General features: G+C 32.0%; 3 protein-coding genes across 3 annotated transcripts; 1 reads left to right on the top strand and 2 right to left on the bottom strand.

Moving 5' to 3' along the window:
* LOC114184906 (uncharacterized) lies at positions 1-1,966 on the bottom strand. Its single transcript, XM_028072303.2, has one exon. The coding sequence runs from the start codon at positions 1,592-1,594 to the stop codon at positions 206-208; it is 1,389 nt and encodes a 462-aa protein (XP_027928104.1). The 5' UTR covers positions 1,595-1,966; the 3' UTR covers positions 1-205.
* A 9,835-nt stretch (positions 1,967-11,801) lies between these two features.
* On the bottom strand, positions 11,802-17,443 carry LOC114187287 (uncharacterized). Its single transcript, XM_028075502.2, has 11 exons — positions 16,821-17,443; positions 16,041-16,355; positions 15,855-15,963; positions 15,674-15,767; positions 13,678-13,765; positions 13,489-13,572; positions 13,093-13,189; positions 12,910-12,997; positions 12,630-12,735; positions 12,454-12,546; positions 11,802-12,364 (listed from the first exon to the last, which is right to left on the bottom strand). Exons 1-11 carry the CDS (start codon positions 16,986-16,988, stop codon positions 11,966-11,968), a joined length of 1,641 nt encoding a protein of 546 aa, XP_027931303.1. The 5' UTR covers positions 16,989-17,443; the 3' UTR covers positions 11,802-11,965.
* Positions 17,444-20,234: 2,791 nt separating this feature from the next.
* On the top strand, positions 20,235-21,193 carry FLA11 (FASCICLIN-like arabinogalactan-protein 11). Its single transcript, XM_028058533.2, has one exon. The coding sequence runs from the start codon at positions 20,279-20,281 to the stop codon at positions 21,011-21,013; it is 735 nt and encodes a 244-aa protein (XP_027914334.1). The 5' UTR covers positions 20,235-20,278; the 3' UTR covers positions 21,014-21,193.
* The last annotated feature ends 1,532 nt before the right edge of the window (positions 21,194-22,725 follow it).

Here is a 22,725-nt window from a genome sequence, read left to right as displayed (position 1 = left end):
AACACGAAATCATCACAGGTTTTATTAGCAAACGAGAACGACAGTGGTTGTTTATTTAGCATTCAGTGCCCAACCATAAAAGCACAAGGATGTTCATAGCATCCTTCACACTTTCACAGACAACAAAAACAACAATTGGACTATAGTCCAAACACATGAAACATAGAGAAAGTTGTAACAACACAAAGATATGCAGTGCTGCAACTTAGTCTCCCCACCATTGATGGACATAGACACCATTGCTTCTGAGACCCTTGTAAATATCCATACAACTTTCCATGGTGGTTACACTTTTATCACCACCTCCCCTCTCGGGACACTTGAGAAACAACTCATCAACAAAGCATATAGCTCCATTCTCAAATATATCCGAGAGGAACTTGAGTTCAACATTCCCTGCATTCATCTTGAGGACTACAAAATCAGCATATTGCACAGTTTCTCTGAACCAGGCAAGGAAATCAAACTCCTCCTCGCCAAGGAAAGAATCAAGGTCATCATCATCATTATCATCAGTTCCAAGTTTAGCTGTGACCTTCCCAATACCAGCCAAGCCAGGGTGATAAACAAAGGTAATACCAGGTCGCTTCACATAGGACAACATGATGGAAGTGTTGTAGTGAACAAAGTAAACATTGAAATCTTTCTGATCAATAGGGTATGATGGCAGGAACCAATCACTGACATTGGCATTATGCAGCTCCCCCACACCAATATCAATATACACCAACCTCTTCCTACTGGAAACATCCACAAACTTAGGCAAATAGGGAATGTTCTTGTGAAACTCAGGAGGTGCTGCTTTCTGCTTCTCACTCACAAGAGGCTCCATTAACTCTATGAGGGGTTGGGTGAAGGTGAGACTGGGACAATCAGCGGGTAAACTATGTTGGTAAAACGAAGTAGTATTGTCATGTCTTTTCTTGAAAACAACGAGGTTAAGCTCATTGACATAATCAACATGCACCACATTGGAAGATCTTAACAAAGAGGAAACAGGGGTGGCTGCCCTTATCAAATCATTGGGATGCGAACCGGAGCTACCTACAATAAGGGCGCCAATCCCACCAGGCTTAAGAACACGCTCAATCTCGAGAACCAACAGAGCAGGGACAGATACCTTGTCGAGGTCCCTGGAAAACACGAAATCGAAGGAAGAATCCTCGTACAGGACCTCCTTCTGCTCGAAACTGCGCGTTTGGACGGCGCTGACGGCGGAGAAGCCTAACTGTTTCATTGCCGCGACGGCCATCGAAGATCCTTCTCCGACGCAGAGGCTCTTCGCTCCGGGGTAGAGAAACCGGTTCCCGGTGAGCTCGGTGACCACGGTGAGGGTCAAGTTGGCGTCTTTCTCGCAATTGGCAGGGACCCAGAAGCGGGTTCGGAGCAAATGGGACGCGGGGCGGAAAGTGACGCCGTGGAAACCGGAAACGCAGTCCAAGTAGGTAGCGATGGGAGCGAAATCGAAGAGCGACTGCGCGCGGTAGAGAGAGACGATGGAGATTGCGCAGGCAAGGAGGATGGAGCGTAGAAGGACGCGCCTGGCGATGGAGGCATTGAGGATGTGGAGGTTGAAGAAGGCCTTGGTGTCCATTGAAATGATTGGATGAAGAGAGATTGATTGATTGATTTCAATTGAGAGAGAAAAAATTTGAAGCCGAAAGATGAGAGAAAGAAGAAGATTAGCGAGTGCAAAACCTGGAGGAGGTATGGTTCCCACCCACGAGGACTCCCATTGATTTTTGGAAGCTTAACCAGACCCTCCTCGGAACCCTTTTCCCCTTCTGCGTCGGGCTGAACCGGCCCCCACCCATTTTTTCTATTCACGGCTACCTCATTACTTGTTCATCTTGTGCCTTTCTGCAGTGTGTAATGGTAGATCTGAAACCAGAAGAAGAAGAAGAAGAAGATGATGATGAAGTGAGTGTGGAGTGTGTGGAGTGCAGATTTAGATCGAAAGATATAACACAAGATGATGCCGCTAACGCTGAACGAGTGAAGGTGCTATCTGTGATGTGATTGTGACCACACGTCATCTTTCTCCCATTACGTGTCAACCCATCCAAGTTTCACTTCTCTTTCCATCGCACATTTTTTTTTTAACTGCTTCCTCCATTATTATAATACCTTCTAAAACCAATGGCTACTGTTTTATAGTTACCCTCGTAACAAGCCAAAACTATGAATCCTGATATTCTTTTCCCAACATCATGCTTTTCTGTTAACACCACTTCAAGAATCCTCTCATTATTATTTCCGTTAAATTTATTTTTATCTATCACGAGCCTTTTTTTCGTAGGAATTAAAAAAATTATAGTTTTTTTTATTTTTCATAAAATAGTTTTAAAGTTTCTCATTTAATTCTTTTATACTAGATACGTAGATTAATATACTGCGAAAATATTTTTTTTATCAACTTGGGAAATAAAAGATAAATAGAAATATAAAATAAAAATCCAAAACACTTTATGAGTAAAAGGGACCAGAGAGGTTTTTTTAATAAATGACATAAGAAAAATGTTTGCAACATATTTCCTAATGTATCCTTTTAACGCCTTCCCTGCTATTGATTGAAAATGACTGAAAAACACATTTTTGAGTCCTGCTTCTTATTTAATAGTTACCTCTTGATTTTATAAATTTCAATTAATTTAACTTATTGGTATATTAAACATATGTTCTTAACGACATTCTTTACTAGGGAAAGATTTATTGAAGTTCTTGATACTTGACGAATAATTAGTTATGGCATTAACTAAGGGTGTAAGTGAGTTTGATTAAGTCTGGTGTAATTTTGGACCTAACTCAATAAAACAAATTTGAATTTAACAATAATTTATTAAAACAATTTAAGAAAATTAAAGAAAAACATTCTTATTCGTCAAAATCAAGACATTTAAATATATTCAAATTACCTAAACCATAATCTTACTCAATTAAATAGTAATATAAATGACAATGTACTCAATACAAAAATGTGTAAAATGCTCACAAATATATCACTTTAATTTAAGCACAATAAAAAAATTATTGACATTATTGATTTTTGTACGTAGAACAATTGCTAATGGAATAAAAACTTCACAAGACAATACGTACAAAGTAAACGTTTTGAAACAATTATTATGGCTGTTTGGAAGAGTTAATGCATAGTTTTTTAAACTATTTCTTAGGATAAAGGTTTAGCAGAATTTTGAAAAATATTTTTAAAATAAGATGCTTCTAGATATATTTTCATCTGTCAAATATCAATGTTATAATTTAAAAGAAAAAGACATTACACCTAACAGTTTATTAGTGGGAACGGAACTCTCTTTCTCCACTATAAGTTGTTTTATAATCTAGGTTTGGAAATTATCATAGAGAAATAGTACGAAAGTTTTTTTTTTTAGCAATTTATTTTAAAAAATATTTAAATTGAATTTAAATATATTCAATAAAAAAATAATAGATAAATATATAGACGAATAAGAAGATGAAATATACATATAAAAAGAAAATAAAATAAACATGATGGTGTTAAATAAATGTTTTTCCTTGGTTATACGAATAGTGTGATATATACACAATTTTCAATTTCAATAAGTGGAATAAATGAAACATTCATTAACTTCTCTCGCCTCAATTTCTTTGTAGTCTCCGAAATTTATCCCTAAACAAATCACTTTCAAGAAATAAAATCTTAATTATAATAATCCAAAGATTTACATTTGGATTTTAATTTAAACCTTTTTTTTTCGCTTTTATAAGTTTTGCATATGGACTATAAGAAATAACTGAACTTACTCAACTAAAATTATCATAATTTGATGTTAGGATTCTGTTTCGATGGTTCCAAAGACTTAAAATCTTCTACTTTAACAAAAGTGAGTAATGAAGTTGGAAGAGACCGTCGTAAAGGAAAAATGTAGAAGAAAATAGAAGGATATAGAAAATGAAGAATAAAATAGGAATAAAAAATTATATTTCTTAACTTTACAAAAAGACAAATAAATATATTCTGACAAAACATTTGTTTATATATTATATTCACTATTTTCTTAACTTAATTAAAAGGCTAATTCAAAATCCACACCCGTCATTATTACCTTTATATTTAGTCAATTAATAAAGTAAACATATGAGAATTTATAACCATAATAAATTTCAGGTAGAAATAAAAACATCACATTATTAAAGAATAGTGAAAACCATTGATATAACTATATGTTCCATCAACCATAAGAAAGGTCCATTTGCTCAATTACATGATAAGGTTTGTTAGAAACGTAAAGAATTTAATGGCCTTTTATGTGCTTAAATTCAACCACACTTATTAGAATTGGAAACCCTACTACAATTTTTAAAATTAAAAATTTAACCCTCATCATACATTTCCCTTTTTGTCTACATTTATGGATGAAATTTCATTTCATATAATCTTATTAAATTGAATCTATTAGTTGGGCTTGAAATTAAAAATTATTATATTTTTTATTTTCAATGTAAGTGTGTTAGCTATGGAGTGGTTGTAAGCATTAAAATCTTAATAAATTCTTGAAAATTGATATAATAGATTTAAGTTAGTGGAGGAATAGTGCACACTTCCTTAGAGCGAAGAAAAGGTATCAAGAAAAAAAAAAAACTAAAATAATACTTACGGCAACATAAAAGAGAGAAAAAGTTGCAAGAACGTTAGGAAAATAAATTTAAACTAATATATTCAATATAAATAGCTTGATTCATGTTTCAAGGAATTTTCATATTTTCATAGAGAAAAATTTGAATTATAAGAAAAATTGTGTAAAAGTGTATGTTCATATAAACATAATATTTATTTAAATATAAATACTTTAGAAAAAAAGAATCTTGCAACTTGCTAAACTGTGTACTGTCCAGACACTGTGCACCGACACATTGAGCCAATGAAAGACTGACAGATATAATAAATGCTGAAACTAAAATGGAAACTTCAAAATTCAAACAAAACTTTCCATCTTTTGTGCAGTGATCCTTAATTTTATGGTTAAATCAATTTTTCTCCTGATTTTTCTTCATTTTTTTAAATTATTCCTTTTGTGAATCTTTTAGCAGTCAAAAAATTTACACTAGTTTTTTTTATTACAAACACGCTTTCACGAGTTTATCAAGTGATGAATTTATGTAAAAAAATATTTATTTGAGAAATTTTTTTATAACGGGAAACAAAAAGCTTTAAGTATTACACAAATAAAAGTAAGAAATTAAAAAATTGAAAACAAAGTTTAATATATTTTCAAGTGAAGAGTGTATTTAAAACTATTATTTATCTACCTTTAATTTCAGGGTTCGATTTCATGTTTTTAAGTTGAAAAAATATTAATTTTCACTTTTCTATAATTTTTTCGGTTTTTATTTGTATTTCTTTTGCCATTAAACTACTCAGATGCTGCCACGTGGTGATTTCATATTACAAATAATAAAAAAATATTACGTGACAAGATCAGGTAAGATTATGTAAGCACTTTTTAGTGACAAAATTGATAAAAAGGAAAAAAATATTAAAATTTTATGTACGAGTTTCGACAAAAATGAAGGTGTCATGTCCCCAATATGCCAGGCTGACACAAAATAATGTTAATGGAATGAGCAATCATATTCATAATTCAGGCTCCTTTCCAATTTTAATCCAAATATTATATATTTTACATTGTTAAATAATTCTTAATTTATAACTGTTAATTTTTAATATTAGTAATTACCGAAAAGAGATTAATATATATTTATAAAATTAAGTTTTTGATAAAGCAAGTAGCCTAAAAATAATATTCTGCTGATAAACAATTAATTCTATAGTTTCCCTAAATTCATTTCACACTTCACTTCATTATCAAGTTACTTATATTATAAATATTGTTCAAAATCAACAAACAGTTAACATAGTTTCTATAATTTGTGTCATATTATTTTTGTTTTATTTGGGATTTTAATATATTTAATCTTTAATTTGAACATTATATATGTCCCTGTTCTTCCTTCTCATGTTTCTTTCAAATATTTACATTAATGTTTTTTTTTTATTTACTTTCAAAACATATTCATTAATTTTTATACTATATAGTAGACTCATGCGAAGGCACGTATCCTGTATTAGATCATTATTAAAGAATTTATGTTGCGGCACTGTTTATTTTTTATTTATTTATCATAAGTGATTAGTTTTTGTTACATAAAAAAATTGTTCAAGAAACAATTATAAATTAGTAAATGATATACTTTAAATTCGTTACAGCTTATTTGTTAGAGCTAGAAAACTGAGTTGAACACTCAGTTTACTCGTTTTATAGCATATAATTATTTGTTCATTTTAACATGTCACCGACAAAGTCACGGAGATATCAGTATCTTCACCGAAATTGACTCTAATACTAAAATTTTTAAAATGATTATTTAGTTTAATTGTATTAATCCTACAATTAACGTACACATTAATACTTGAAATATCTCTTCATTTATATCTTCAATTTACAACATTACAAATCTTAAACAAAATAATATTTATACGTACATATTAATATGTAGGATCTAGATCACCATAATAATAGATTGGTATTTCTTTAAATTATAATATTAATACTTTTTTAGTAAAGACATAAATTAGATTAAAAAAGATGTGTAATAAATAAATAACATACATATTTATGATATTTTAACGACTTTGAATGAGCTCAAGCTAATTGTCTAAGTTGTCATTATACTTTATTTGCATTTAATATGATGATTAGGTGTATAATGCATGTTATCTTACAAAGATCGAAATATCATAATCTATGTAAGTAATATCATCTTGCCCTATAAATAATATATGTCCTATAAATAATATATGGATTAAATATGTTTTTATCTTTCAATTTTTAGTGAAAATTGAAACTAGTCCTTATTGAAAATCTTGAATAAATTTAGTCTATTATCTTTATGAATACGTGGATTTAGTCATTTAAACCAATTTTTTTAAAAGTTTATTGGACGTTTCGAACACATTTTACAACTAATATTAAAGCGAATATATGTCAAACAGGAAACAAACTAAAATATTATAATGAAAAGTATTTGAAACGTCAAATAAATTAAATAAAATTTGGTTAAAAAGACAAAATTCACGCATCGACAAAGTTTAGAAACTAAATTGGTTTTAAGTTTCCAAGAGAGACTAATTTCAATTTTTACTAAAAGTTGAAGGATCAAAAGTATATTTAACCCATAATACATTTATTCATGTTTCGGGTGTAGGGGTTGGAACGTTTACTAAAACAATTTGTCGAGTCTTTAATCATTCGCTCCAGTCGTCCGTTCCGATCGATCCTTCTGCTAAAGGCACTATGATGCTTATGTCAGTTAGGATTCGATCGGACAAAAACAATAAATGTCGTCATAAATGTTAGAAACAATCCTAACAACAACCATGCTTTGACTTGTATTTATAATTTTCTACGTGGACCCACAATTAGGGTTGGCCTAATCAGGGTCCAATTACTTTTTAAACCTACGAAGTTGCTTGATTTATTCTGACGTCGTTTTGTTAGGCTTGTTGGACAATGTCTTACCTATCTTGCATAAGAGGACACTAGGGTGGAATATTGGGGACAATCCAACTACTCAAATTGGAAAGGGAAATCGACTCGTAGCCGATTGGTGTTACACATATCTTCATAAGTGGACTCAAGGGTGAAATCCCATGGACAGTCCAATTGTTGGCACTGTATAAGGAATATGACTAATTCCCGCTCGTTGTTGATTCCATAAGTGCAAATCTTCTTTGAAGTGATCTCAACCGACCAGTGATCAACCAATGTAATACGCTTTACATCTGTGCTGACAGACCATAGTAGTCAAGGAGAGTCATATCATAACCTCCATTAGACAAATCTTCTTTCAAATAATCTCAATTGGCCGATGATCGACCTACTGACCAATCCATACAGTACAATTCCCATAAATTTAAAAAGTTTACTTGATCATGAAAAATCTAAGTAATAAAAATGATTTTTTATTTTCAAATTTACCTCGATTCTAAGTCCATCTAGTAAAATAAATTTTTAATTTTTTTGGAGTCAAGATTGCCTTAAATATCATCAATATTAGTCCATAGATAATACAACTTCACAAGATCTAGAAAAGAGAAAAGACAAGTGATTTTAAATGTAATATTTTATTTAGTTATGTAATATTTTATTTAAGATGTATGTAAAGTTGGATTATACTTAAAATTCATTCTATAAAAAATATTAAAAATTTATTCTAACACGATTTGATAATCTATCATACCGTTTATTATTGGTCGTCACCAAATTCATTTTCAAAGGGTCTAATATTTTGTAATACAGGTTTCACAAAGATTTTTTTTTTCATTAACAAATAAGTCATCATATATTAATTTTACGTTGATTTTCCACCAACCAATGTAGTATGTGTGATGTAAGTTGTTCTTTTTATCCTAATGTGTTGCTTTCGTTTTGTCTTATTGCTAAATTAAGGTGATATGTTTACCCGTATTATCTCTCCCATTTATTTAAAACATGGTTTACTTAGAAATGTAACTTAAAAGAGCTTTTAATGAGGTGGACATTTTGTTTATGCAAACAACCGTTCCCACTTTTGTTGGTACTATAAAATTTGATGGGTTTTTGTGTTTGGGATGACTAATTAATTAATCCTTTTTATGTTGATATTATAGTGTTTTTTATTTGATGTGATTATGCTCTACTCGGGGAAGTAAACCAATGGTTTCATCAAGTGATGAGATGAAAGCTACACCCTTACATGTTTAGCTTATATTTGAATATTTTGAGAACAACGTTTAGGTAGATTTAACGAAAAATAATTTTTTCGATATAGATAACACAATAAACCCAATAAATATAATAGGATGAACTTAAATTCATGACTTGTTATCATATTAAGAACTTTAAATCAAATTTAACTTACAAAACTGATTTGTACAATAAAATTTACACTTATATATTATAAATTTGTCCTATACCAAGTCAATATAAGACTTTCAATATCATAATATAACAGTTAATAAAGCAAAATCAATATTCTTTGATTTCTTGTTGCCTTGAGAGTGTATAGGGTGGTTTATGTTTTGACAAAGATTCTTACTTCTTTTTAAAATATATTTCATGGATATAATGTATTTATTACAAGTTTTAACTATAATAAATTTATATATTTAACGTAAACAATTGTTCTTTTTAATATACTTTAAACTTCTCTTTCCCTTATTAATAGACACAGCTTTCTTAAATTTAAGGCAATCTTTTTCCTTCATACACTGCAAGAGGATAATAAATATATTGTCCGAAAAGTGTAGTGGTAAATATTTATACAAAGTTTTATATTGTAAATGATTTATCATATGTCATGAAAATTATTTTTTATTAGAAATTAATGTATAAATTAATGTATAAATCATGAAAGGTAAATGCATCTTACAATGGATAAAAGAATATTAATATTTACATCAAATTATATAATCTATTTTAATTTTTTATAACTGAAATTTATCACGCGAGTGTATTATAAATTTGAGTCCTAAAATATTTTTAGAACAAGACTACTCTTTAATACTCTTTTTACTATGAAATAAAATGAATGGAAAATCACTAAATTTAGTAATAAAGAAAAAGCAAAATAAATTAAAGTTCATGATATTTAATAAATATATGTCAATATTAGAAAAAAAGGACATATTAAAGGAGTGATTTAAAACAAGTTTATGATAGTTTTCTTATAAAGAACATCAAATTGAAGATAACAATGTGGTCTTTTTTTCTACCTTTTGGCATACATAAATTGAAATAAAAAGGGTGAAGTTAGTTAGTATCAATCTCACTTAACTTTTTAGTTTTGTGTCACAGAAAATGTCTACATAAAGCTTTTTATGCGACTTGTCTTCTCTCCTTTTCTTAATACCTTTTGTGCTTCTTTCCAGCTCCAATGATCGCAGTAAGATTTCTCCATTCTTTTCTGCAAAATAATGTCACCACAAACGAGTGATGTTTTTCTGCTTCTGAATTTTCCGCTAAATCCTTTCATATATGACCAAAAGGTGCTATTTTCTTATGTTCTTCAATTCTTCCTTTGCCTATTTTTGTTTTTTCGTATATGTTTTTTCAAAATGTACCGAAACTTTTAGAATATTGGCTTCTTGTTGTAAGGGCATTATCACTGTACATGCCTTTATACACTGATGAATGATCATCAAGGTTTTGCTTTCATCTACTCTATGCATAACCCCTTTCTGCATTCAGACAGCTTATAGCTCATGAAAACAAATGATTAATTGCAACACTTGATTGAAGGCATAAAACCATGGATAATAAGTTGAAATGTAAATAAAAAACGTTATGTTAAGTTGGGTACAACTATGCTCAACTCCTTGTAGAGTCTCGAGTTGAAATTTTGTGAACAAAAAAGGCTCAGTCGGAAGGAAAAATTATATTTGAGGTGGTCATCAAATTTCTTCAACGAAAATGGCATTCACAAATGTTACTTGACATCTATAATATTTAATAAAAAAGGCTAAATGTAGATGATAGTAATAGCATTGGTGTGGATTCCAGTATAGTGGTTTTCAAATGCATTGGTAAAAAAGATAGTCTGAATTTTCATTTATAATGTCGTTATTTTGGTACATTTGTTGCATGACAGCTTAAATTCACTCTCTAATTCAAACACAAGAGAGAAAAGATGAATAAATATATTTTTTATAGTCCTATTTCAACCTATTTATATTTAAATATAATGGACATATAATATTTAACTTTATTTCAACAAATCGAATTTCATGACATGTTATCTTCTCCCTCTAATTTAATATCTCACCAAAATTGAAAAAAAAAAACCTTTAGTTCATGACATGCACATAAATTTACCTTGTAATTTATTTTCCCCTTACATAAAAAATAATGAAATATTAAATGACAATAGAAAATCTCTTACCAAGGGAAGCAATTATCCCTTGTAATGCTACCGTAGTATGGCTATGGAACGCTACACTAGACTTTCCAATTACATACTTTATTAATATTAAAATGTACCAACACTAATAAAAAAACACTTTTATCTTTTGTGTTAACACTAACAACTATTTCAAATACTTCCCACATCCCAAAAAAAAATGTATTTTAAGTAACTTCCATTTCACAATTGGATTTTAATGTTGCAAATAAATAAGGACAAACTCTGGAACCTCCTTCACAATACAAACATAAAAGAGCGCAAAAGTTTGTTAATTTTCTCGAATTTGTAAATGATGATGTGACTTTATCTTTATCAGATGTATTTCAACCTATCAACAATGACCGCCAACACGATTCCGCCACCCTTCAGCTCCCAAATCACGACATTTGCTTTGAAGTTTTAGATTTTCGCTGTTTATATTTTTCAAAGACGGCAGAATTTTTTTTTCGAAAGCCCTCAAGGATTGTTATTAGTACAAGTTACATAAAAAATTATCAATTAGCAACTAATATATAAATACTGAAAAAAATGACTAAAGGATTAGTGAAAGTCTATCATAAAAAATGGTGACGGAATTATTCGATTGTGTAACTGAAGTTTTAGATTGTTGTAGCATGGAAATTAAAAATGTGACAAGAGTTGTTTGTTGATTGAGAATTTTTAGAATTTGTTTTAGAGAAAAGAGTAAGAAAAAGTGGCAAGGTTGAGACGTAACCTGAAAATAAAATGAAGCAAGAGAAGAAGCAAAATGGGAAAGCAGTAAAAAAGGATGTTTTAGAAAAAGAATAGAAAAAGGATAAATATAACCGAAAGGAGGCTTAACAAAAAAAAAGCTCCAAGTAGCTTTTATCTAAAAACTAGTGTTTTTTGAAGAGATTTACATTATAAAATAAGTAGTAGCTTAAAAATTTAATAAGTTGTATATAAATGTTGTTTGGCCCAGGAGAAGAAAAGTTAAAAATAAGTTGGACCAAACAGTGTGTCATTGTTTGTAGGGAGAATTGGTGATCTTGGTTGAGAGTGAAGGCTTGTCCTTGAGAGAGGTGGCTAACAAGTTTTCAGAGTTGGTTGATTGGGTGTCAGCAGCAAGTCCTGGCCTCATCCAGACTTTAATGTGACCCTCCCGACAGGCAGTGAGGACAGATTCCTGGGTAAATATCAACCCAGAGAGTGGTTCAGTATGCACGCGGTGAGCAACCAAAGGAGATATTTTTGGAACATCTCTCATACTCGGAGCAGGTTGCAAGCTACCCAATGGGACCACATTGTCCCAGTGTGATGACTGGCTTCCAGTACTGTATGTTGGGGATCCACCAGGTGGCCGTCTCAATGGCACCACGATTTCGTCCATTTCCAGGTCCCATAGAAGTAATTGTGTATCCTGAGTTTATAAAACCATCACTCAATTTCAATTATTACTCAACTCCCACTATCAAAATATTTTAAACAAAACATTTTTTTTCTGAGTACCTGACCAACAGAACCAAAACGATACATAACCGTCTCTCCATTGTCATTTGAGTTTGGTGATGACCAATATGAATCGAAAGCAACTCCACTCACCTGATCACAGCATTTGAAGCCAACCAAAATAAGCCCTATATATAGAAAAAGTTGCCACTGCTAAAAATTAACGCGTAACTTACCCACGATCCATGTCCCTCACCCCATGCCACAACCTTCCGATCTTCCATGCTCCAAACTTGAACTAAATCATCTTCCCCTCCCGTCAAAATATATTTTCCATCCATGCTGTCAAAGCAGATTTTCAATTATGAATTTCTATACAAAGAAATAAGAATCAATAAAAAAATCTAATGTATTAATATTTTATAAGCTCTAGATTAAAAGGCAAACAAAAGAAATAGGAAAGATCCATAATTGCCATTTTCATTAATAAATTGACTAGAGCCAAGCATGCCTAACCTCCACGCACAGCATAACAAAGCACCGTAGTAACTTTTCCCGCCACAGATAAGTTGTTCTTTTGAGTAATCAAACACTCGCAAATAACCTGGACGCAGCAAGTAAAATAAATTGAGATGTTATACTTTTAAGGACTTGGAAACGAGTAGATATTTCATGCTGTGAGGATAAAATTGGATATACCATCTCGTCCAACAGTTGCCAAGTATGCTCCATCCATTGAGAAAGAAATGCTGTTAATTGAACCCTGGCATATATGCCATCTGGCTATGGGATTACTCTGCAAAAGTCAACATTTTTCAAAAAAGGATAGAAAACATATTCTCCAGAACTACAAGCTGTAGAGTTCATATCATCCAAAAACTAATTATGCCTAGGGATGTATTAGTAGTATTGCCAATAAAGTATTGAGTGAGAAAGCTGCAAAGTTCTACAAGAACTAAGCAGTCATTACTAACAAGTGATATAGGCTTAATTCACAACAGAAAAATTAAAATATATAGTTAGATCAAAAGGGGGGGAAAGTAAGTTTTATAGCAGTAAGTTATTTAGAAAACAAAAAGTCATTAAACTCAATACCTTACTGTAACGTGCATGGGCAACAGAAAATTGAGTTTGATCTTTTACAACTGGAAAAGAAGAATCAGCAGCACCATCTTTGTTCTGAAATGGGAAAGAAAAGCTACATATCATCTCAACTTACTATAAGAAATATCACATTCTTAGTGAACCATAAAATAAGATTCTCCACTGATAATCGATACTTACCTTCTCATACACGTACAAATTACCATCAGAATGAGATACAACGAAAGCACCATCACCTCCAGGCACCCAAGCAATGCATGTACAACGACTGTTCAATTCAAAATGCACCAATTAAGAGTTTCAATCAGAATCTTTGGCAAAACATTCCAACATATTAAATTAAAGCTCTAGAAGTTAGCCATACAATTATAACAACTCACAATTCAGATACTGATCTCTAACTTCTCTACCACTCAATGCAAAGCATTACAACCACTGATATCAACATTCACATAATTTACCAAGTTAAATAATACATTTAAGACAAACCTCGTGCATACCATCAAACAAACTTTTCCACTGACTGGGAAAACCATGTTCTGACTCAATTCAGAGCATTTTTTAGGCCAACTAGTCTACTGGATTTGAATAGGACCCCTATTCTAAAAGGCATCAAATAATCGAAAAGAATAAATCCTTAACCATAGTCATTATCATAGAAAATGTTTAGACATAATTAACTATCATTTTTATATTTATAATTAATTCTGGTCGAAATTTAAAGAACAAATAGACATTGAAAAGGATGGGATAAAGGAATTCTAAAATTGTAAAAATTGAAGAAAGATGAATAATTGAAAATCTATGAGACTAGTATCTCATAAGCATGCTTCACTCAAGGTTGCCAACTTCTGTGATGCACTTTTCTCACAGACCAAGCAATAATGAAACAGCTAGCAGCATCAGCAATGAAGCAACTAGCAAAAATGGCAGAAAAACATCTAGCAGCAGTAGCATCAATCACAAATAGTAAGGGATAATCAAAAAGTGGGGTTCTAAATGAGCACTCCAGCCAAGGGTGACATAACAGGCAATACTACTTGGAGAAATTACATGGTGCAGCACCATTATAAAATGGACTTGGAGGTCGACCTGCCAACTCGCATATGAACTTGGAATTATAAGCGATCTCGCCTCAGAGTTCACCAAGAAATGACTTTACAATCAACTCAGGCCAATTTGCAGGAATGAGCTAGTTAACAAGTTTATGAATTGACACTATAGTTTAACAACCATTCTTCCAGTCACATTAAAGTGACATGGTACCTGAGCCTTGGGATAATGGTTGCATCAAATCTTCATTCACATAACAGACAAATCACCATGTCCAGGATCACCATTCACCAAGACATTCAAACAAAAAAAATTTGCACATCTCAACGTGTTTTCACAAACTGAAATAGTATCTTTCTTAGTTTTCAGGATGACATCCTGAAAGAACCCATAGGAAACAAAAAAACCTTCCATCTACTCTTAAATAGGGTTTGATAGGAAGGAATCAGGATATGTGAGTAATAATGAGCATGTACACAACGTAATAGGCATCATTATCGGCAACCACAACAACATAAACAATAAATAACCTTGCCTGAATTCTAATGAGCGCCTTACTCACTCACTAGTTTAGGAAAGAAAATTGGAAAGTGTTTCAATGAAAAGGAAAGTATTTATTAATATCAAATCATAAATTAAGAATATTTAATTTTTGAAGTAATTCAAATCATTTAATAGAAATAGCAAATCTTCCATAACCAGACTCTTTAGGACACCCATTAAATCAGAAACTAGCACGACCTATATTGTTCATTTTGATTACAGAGTGACAGTCAAAGTATATAAATTACCTAAGTCGAACCACCGGTGCATAATATTAATTTATAATCTATTCTTGAAAACTGACCTACGAGCTCAATCAATACCCAGAGATTTCTAAAAGAAAAAATGGTTGTTGCTTATAAGGTTGACTCATCAGAATCAACATTCGAGAATGAATCTCTCCCTCTTATGTGTATCAGCACACGAAGCACTCAAAATTCAGAATTGTACGTAATTCCAATTGCCTACTACTCTTTGCATAAAGAAAAAGAACTCTTGAAAATTAGGCCATTCAACAATTCTGAGAAAAATTAGCACCCATAATTAAAAGAGCACAAGGGATAGGATAATCATATCTTGCCTGTTATTGACTGAACCGTCTTTGTTGTAATGCAGGGCCCCAACAAGCTTTTTACCAACATCCTGTAATTGCTGTCTCAGTGACACTGAGTAGACTACAATAATGCACAGAAACAATAAATTCATAACACTTGATTTTCCTTAAAACATGAAAATTTAAATTTTAGCAAAGACTTCTTTACCATCGCCAGAGTTCAAACCAATGAGCAAATCATGCCCATCCTTAGAATCTTGATCAAACGCATGGCACACTGGATTCGAGTTACTGAAGTGAATAGACTTTATGGGGTCCTACACGCAACAAAGAAACACCTCATGAAGTGAATCCAAAATTCTTAAAAACAATCAAAGTCCGAATAATAATATACCTTGTCTTGAGAATTCAAGTCGCTAATGAAAATTGCATCACCGACGTTGAATATAAGATACGTCCCTTTCCCATCAAAATTTGGATTAGCCATTGAACTACTTGTACTGGAGGCTCCAATGGAACCTATCCTACTGTTCCCTCCATTATTCTTGCTACTACCGTTGCCTCCGACAAAACTAAGTGCCCGGCTTCCGTTGCTTCCACCCAATAATCTAGCTGCCGCAGACCGAACACCACTGCTGGCACTGAAACTTGAGGACGACGCAGTTGGTGTAGACGGTGCAGGCTTGTCCTTGAGATGTGCCAGGGTTACCTAATCGTTCAATCAAACCAGCAATGCACACTCATATGTCAAGACAAGCATCGTTTTGACTCAATAAACAGTAACGAAAAAAGCATTACAGAATTCCCCGAAACTATTACAAAATAATACTAAAAGGCAATAAAACCACATGTTGAATAGAATGCCAAGATCAATTGCTCATCCCAAAAATGCCAACATTCCCCTAAAAAACATCGCCACGATTGAATTCAGAAGAGAAAATCAGAACGCAGGTGAGTCAAGATTAGAGAATATAATGAATATCAAGGAAACTCCTAGGAATGAATCAAAGCAGAAATAAATAAAAAACGATGTAAAAAGATAGATTATAAAATTACACATAATAAGCAATGAAGAAAGCGAGTCTCTACAACCCTAACACCAAAAATCACAAGCAATAGCAAAAAAGAGCAGCAAGCGTCATGACAAAGAGAATTGAGTCGGTTTAGAGAAAACCTGAGTAACGGTTTTTCCATGGGCGTAATGAAGAAGACCGGAAGGGTGAGTCTTCTCGTATTGAAGCTTATATCTTCCCTCGAGAGTTTTGAAATAGGTTTTGAGCCCCGGCGACTGTGTGGCTCCCGACGAAGACGACTGTGTCATGATGCCGTTGGATGTGTTCATCTTCGTGCCGTGTAGCGTCACGTGTGAACGATCATCACATCGCAATTGAGTGCGTGACTCTGTTAGGGTTTGGAAGGCCCAGCAATGGCTTCTTCGCTGCCAGCACGGATCAGAGGGGACGCCAACGAGAAGAAGAGACTAAGGGTTTGCGGCTGTTTGATTTGATGTGTGCGCTGGCGATGCCAATGGGGATGGCAAGTGCGAATCGCGTCTTTTTTATATTCATCGGTCAACGTAATCGACGGTCACGATTGCCATTTGCGAATTAGTTACAACTTTTTTTTTTTTTTGCTCTCTTCTTATCTTATCTGATCGTATCAGCTCACACTTTTTGAACAGAAAAACCCGATTCCGCCGATAGGTTCGATGCGCTAATTCCTGCAGGCAAGCAAGCTAGTCTACTCTACAATGAAGCACCATAACATTTCATCAATGTGTGTCTTCTGATTTGTTGTGTTGCGCAATCTTTCACTGTCCATGTTTTGTTGTGCGTGCGTGCCATAGGCATTTGGGCCTTTTAGGAGTCCATGTCAAAGGCCCACTAAATGGATTCTCCGAAACCCGCTAAACCGCGTTGCGTAGTAGTAATGAAGTTGTTAAAAGGAATATACTACGAAATCCACTCTCATCTCAAGTCAGAGTTCATTTGAGAGGGAACTCTCAATATTAGACTTATTCTCTATATTTCTTAAGAATAATTATAATCTTGTTTTTGAGAAAACAAAATCTATCATTAGAAATTGAAGAAAATGTTAGTTTGTTACAAATGAATTCCAATTATATGATCCAGGAGCGTGTGTTATGCGGAATCCTAAGCCTCTTTGCTTACTGGGCCAACATAAACCGAGACTTTGGGCTTATCCGAAGGTTGGGTCAGCTATGGTATATAACATTTCTTAATGCACCTCCATGATTTTGACCTACATTCCAATAATTTTTTGTATTTTGGATTGTATTCATTCGGTCTCCCAAGTTAGATTTTTTTTTAAATGACTCTATTTTAGAAATTTTATTATTTGTTTATTTTATCTTTATTAATAAATATAACAATTTGGATAATTTGTTAAAAGTGAGATAAAATACTTAAAATTAGATTAAAAAATAATATCTAACATTAAAGACATGTTTTCTCACTTAAGAAGACTCATTCTGAAAAAAAAAACATTAATATATTTTTATCTTGTTATTTTATTTTTATATCTTATAATTTATCTTTTGTCTTTATTTTTATTTATTTATCTTTTAGTACTCATTTAAATTTTTGTAAAAGCTTATAAACAAACATTGTATAACTTGAATACTACTCTGATTCCTTGGTACTTGATACTGAAACTTAAAAATGGGTACACTTGCAAAAATATTTAATCCAAATGAAAAGTTATGTCTAGTTAGTTAATGTATGTATGCAAAACTTTCCTTGTCTATTTGATTTGCTATATGTTGTAATTAACTTTAGTTTATTTCAGTGAATAAATTGAGATTATTTATGTATACACCCACCAACAAGAAATCTTAAAAATATTAGTTGTTATATTAAGCTTGATATTATTAGTACAGTTTTTAATAACGAAACTGGAGTTATTAGTGTAAAAACCTCTGCGATATATCACTTTAATGAAATGATGTAGGAAAGGTGTTTACTAAATTTATGTCGTGTTGTGAGTATAAATCAATCCAAATTTTATTAGCTTGATTTTCATTAGACGAAAGTTATACTAATATAAACAAGTATAATGGCAATATTTGTTTTGTTAGCTTATGACATTTTCTACAGTGTCGTCTGCATAACTTTTTAAAAGATAAAAATAAAGTAAAACAAAATAAAACCATCAAAGTAAAACATAGTTTAGTACCAATGAAATTAAAAAAAAAAAAAAAGTAATGTTATATTAAAACATTAATTTTTTTTCTACTGAAACTTTACATTTAGCATGTATCTATTCTCTTTGGATTTCTTGATAAATGAAGAGAGTACATAGTTTCACAATTTCATTGTACACCAAAAACAGAGCACACTTAGTATGCAAACACAAAAAATAACATCAACTGCAAAATAACTCGAATCCAGAGAATTAATTAGATGCAGTGGACGCCATTAATTATTTCTGTCTCTTTCTTTCTTCTTCTGATATCATATTAACTCTTCCTTCTATCATAACCATTTTTTTTGTCTTATAGCAAACAATGTCCATGAATCGTTTTCATTGTATAAATAGAAAACCTACTTCTTACTGCAATGGATTGTTGATACAATATTTAGATATACGGGTATAGCAGATGAACTGAAATTTCACTACGTACAGTTGCAGCTAAAAAATATGTATATTATGGTCACTGATCACTAACTAAAGTTTTCATACCATTAACTCTGAATCAATTCAATTGACACAAATGTGTGAGAAACTGTTACGGTTACCTGAAATTTAAAGTCATCTTGCATCGTGACAACCACCACAGAAAAGGAAACGGGACAACATCAAATTGACCCTCCTTAACTAACACCCACCTCATCATCACTTCTTCACAAAGCAAAAAATTTCTGTAAAGCACATTGCTTTTCTTACAAGCATCTAGGATTGCCTTATTAAGTATTTACATACCTAAACAACACCATTAGCAAGTGGTCCCTTCAACAAAAACTTTCTCAAACAAAAATCATCACCCATTTCCGGATCTTCACCAATAAAAACACTTATATTATCAAATTCAATAGTTTCAGGTCGTTTAGAAGTCGAGATCTAAAATATTTTAATATCTCTTCTTTCTTCTATCTTTTAAAATGTCTTTCACAGACAAAATTGTAACTATATAATGAAGGACAATTGATATTTTTTTGAAAGTCTCACGTCGACTAGAGATAAGACTAATTCACAATATATAAGTGGGTGCAATCCTCACCTTACAAGTCAATTTTGTGGGGTTGAATTAAGTTTAAAGCCCATTTCTAACATGGTATCAGAACCAAGTTATAGTCTATCTTAACGAATTTTCTTAAACATTCTATTCCACCCGATATCAAGCTGCTAACAGACCACCAACAAGTCACACATTCACTAGAGATAAGGCCACTTAAAAAATGACCATTCAAAGGAAGCAATTCTCCCTCCCTGTAATATCAAGCTTTTGGAAAGAAAATTGATTGCATGAGGGCCTCTTGCCACCTTATACTAATTGCAACCTTTCACCTAATATGGAATCTCCATGCACCCTCTCTTTGATGTATATATTACAATACCACATCTCTTCCTTCCACCATCTTAATCTTCTTCTAAGCTTTTTTCTTCACAGCAATGGCAAAGCTTTTCCATTTCCTCCTTCTTCTCTTCATTCAAACAATTTCAGCCCAAGTAGCACCAGCAGCACCAGCAGGACCCACCAACATCACCCAGGTGCTAGAAAAAGCAGGGCAATTCACAACCTTCATGAAACTCCTCAAAGCCACACAAACAGCTGACAGACTCAACTCACAGCTCAACAACTCAAACCAAGGCATAACAGTGTTTGCACCCACCGACAACGCATTCTCAAGCCTAAAAGCAGGAACACTAAACTCCATAAACTCGCAAGACCAGATGCAGCTGGTGCAGTTCCACATCCTCCCCACTCTCTACTCCATCTCACAGTTCCAAACCGCAAGTAACCCTTTACACACACAAGCTGGGAACAGCGACGACGGAGAATACCCTCTGAACGTCACCACCTCCGGGAACCAAGTGAATCTAACAACCGGGGTGGTTGATACAACAGTTTCCAACACTATATTCAGCGATAACCAGCTCGCGGTGTATCAGGTCGATAAGGTGCTTCTTCCTATGGCACTTTTTGGCTCCACGGCTCCGGCGGCAGCACCGGCGGAGGCTCCGGCGCCGTCCAAGCCGGAGAAGAATGTCCGAGCAGGGGCCGCTGATTCTCCGGCAGGGTCTTCCGACTCGTCCGCTGATGCTTCCAGTGCAGTGAGTTTGAAAAGGAAAACAGTTGAAGTTGTTACCTTTGTTGTTGCAGTTATTGCCGTTTCTTGTTTCTGAATGTAAGTCCCAGGATGCCTCATTTTTCATGTTCCTGTTTTAATTTTTTTTTTCCCTGAAGCAAGTTTGGGTTGATTGATCGATGATGACGATGATCGAGATGCAGATCTTGTGTGGTGTTGTTGCTAAGATGTTAAAAAATTTTGGGTTCAATATAAATGATTTGTTCTTTCTCTCAAACAGTTAATTTGGGACGAGCCATTGTTTGTTTATCATTGTTAAAATGTATATTTGTTCCTATCTCATCATGCACTTCTACAAGAAAAAAAAATAAAAAGTTTGTAACTTTTAACCATGGTCACAATTATGCTAAACAACTGTATCTTTCAAATGTCATCACACTTTTTGGGAGATGGTGTTCAAAATATCTTAGTTATATACAATGGAAAAGTATAAAGGATTGTATTAAGATTTTCTTTAACGTTAATGTGATAAAAATAGGTCAATTATAGTAATTAGTTGATTTTGTGCCTATTAAAAAAACTTAGAACATATTATTTAATCCATTTCTTTCACTAATTGAAATTTATTAAAATCATAAAATTTGGTTAGTCTTATTAATGAATTTCTTTCCTATTTTTAAGTTTTTGATAGATTTTAATTAATGTAAGATGTTCTTCTTACTTTATGGAACATGACACATTTGCTTTATTTTCACTTCCACGTGTTCATCATCATTTATTTAACTATTTTTTATATTTTTTGGAGTTATTATATTGATTAATAAGAAATGAAAAGGACACCTTATCTGATAGTTAAACAAAAAAAACGCATAAGAATGATAATACACTCCCCAAGACAGGTAGACAGAAAAGGAGAAAAATATAACAACAAATATTTGGGGTAAATGATACCAAAAATTAAGATTAAATGGAAGAGGTGTCTAATAAGAATGACATAAATGTTTGATCAAGCAATTAAATATTTTTATAAAAAAATTAGAAATATTTTATGATAAAATATATTATTTGAGAACAGAAAATTAAAATTAATTAAAAAATATGAAGGTAATTTCATTATCTAAAGTTATACATTTTCAAATTTTATTTTGGAAGTAAGAATTTGAAACACTTTATATTTTATTGTCTTTCACATATAGTCTCTGTTAGTGAGGTTAAAATAGGAGTTTTCGGAGTTTTTTTTTAATATAAACTAGTTCAACATTATATTAGATTTCCTAGATGCGAAATGCATTTTTAGTTAATGTCAGTAAAAAAAAATATGAATACAGAATTATTTTAATCAATATCAACTAAAAAAATTATTTTAATTAATATTTATAGCAAAAGTTGACAAAAATATCTAGTTAATTAAGTAAAAAAGAAAAAAAAAAAACTCTCATTACAAAAACCTATGTAACTAACGAGCAATAACCTTAATCAACATCAATGAAAAAACCTTTCGTTAATATCTTCCAAAACTAAAAAATCTTCATTAAAAAATAACTCAACTAAAATTTTTCAAAACTTCTATTCAAATATTAACTAAATACTATTATTGACTGCATTTTTTTTAATTATTGTATATTTTAATATTAAATGTTCTTTGTATTTTGTACTAAGTAAAATATTTAAAAAAAATCAATTGTTTAATCCAAACACAATATTTTAAAAACAAATAATTTAAAATATTTAAACTGACTCAGTTCATTAAAAGAAAATTTGAAACAAGAAAAACTTGATTGTGAATAAATTGTAGAGCCACAGCCACAG

The sequence above is a fragment of the Vigna unguiculata genome, chromosome 1 (assembly GCF_037176805.1).
Source record: "Vigna unguiculata cultivar grain cowpea cultivar isolate G323 ecotype 2 chromosome 1, ASM3717680v1, whole genome shotgun sequence".
Taxonomy (NCBI): Eukaryota; Viridiplantae; Streptophyta; class Magnoliopsida; order Fabales; family Fabaceae; genus Vigna; species Vigna unguiculata.
Note: the sequence above shows the minus strand (reverse complement) of the source record. Positions and strands in the feature narration are given on the sequence as shown.

Excerpts from the sequence above, each read along its gene's own strand:
- LOC114184906 (XM_028072303.2), bottom strand. The coding sequence starts at position 1,594 with ATGGACACCAAGGCCTTCTTCAACCTCCACATCCTCAATGCCTCCATC.
- LOC114187287 (XM_028075502.2), bottom strand. The coding sequence starts at position 16,988 with ATGAACACATCCAACGGCATCATGACACAGTCGTCTTCGTCGGGAGCC. Across the intron at positions 12,736-12,909 it reads TTGTTATGCTGTGCGTGGAG|CATGGATGGAAAATATATTT; the intron begins GTTAGGCATGCT and ends CTGCTTTGACAG. Across the intron at positions 12,365-12,453 it reads GTTTTGGTTCTGTTGGTCAG|GATACACAATTACTTCTATG; the intron begins GTACTCAGAAAA and ends TTATAAACTCAG.
- FLA11 (XM_028058533.2), top strand. The coding sequence starts at position 20,279 with ATGGCAAAGCTTTTCCATTTCCTCCTTCTTCTCTTCATTCAAACAATT.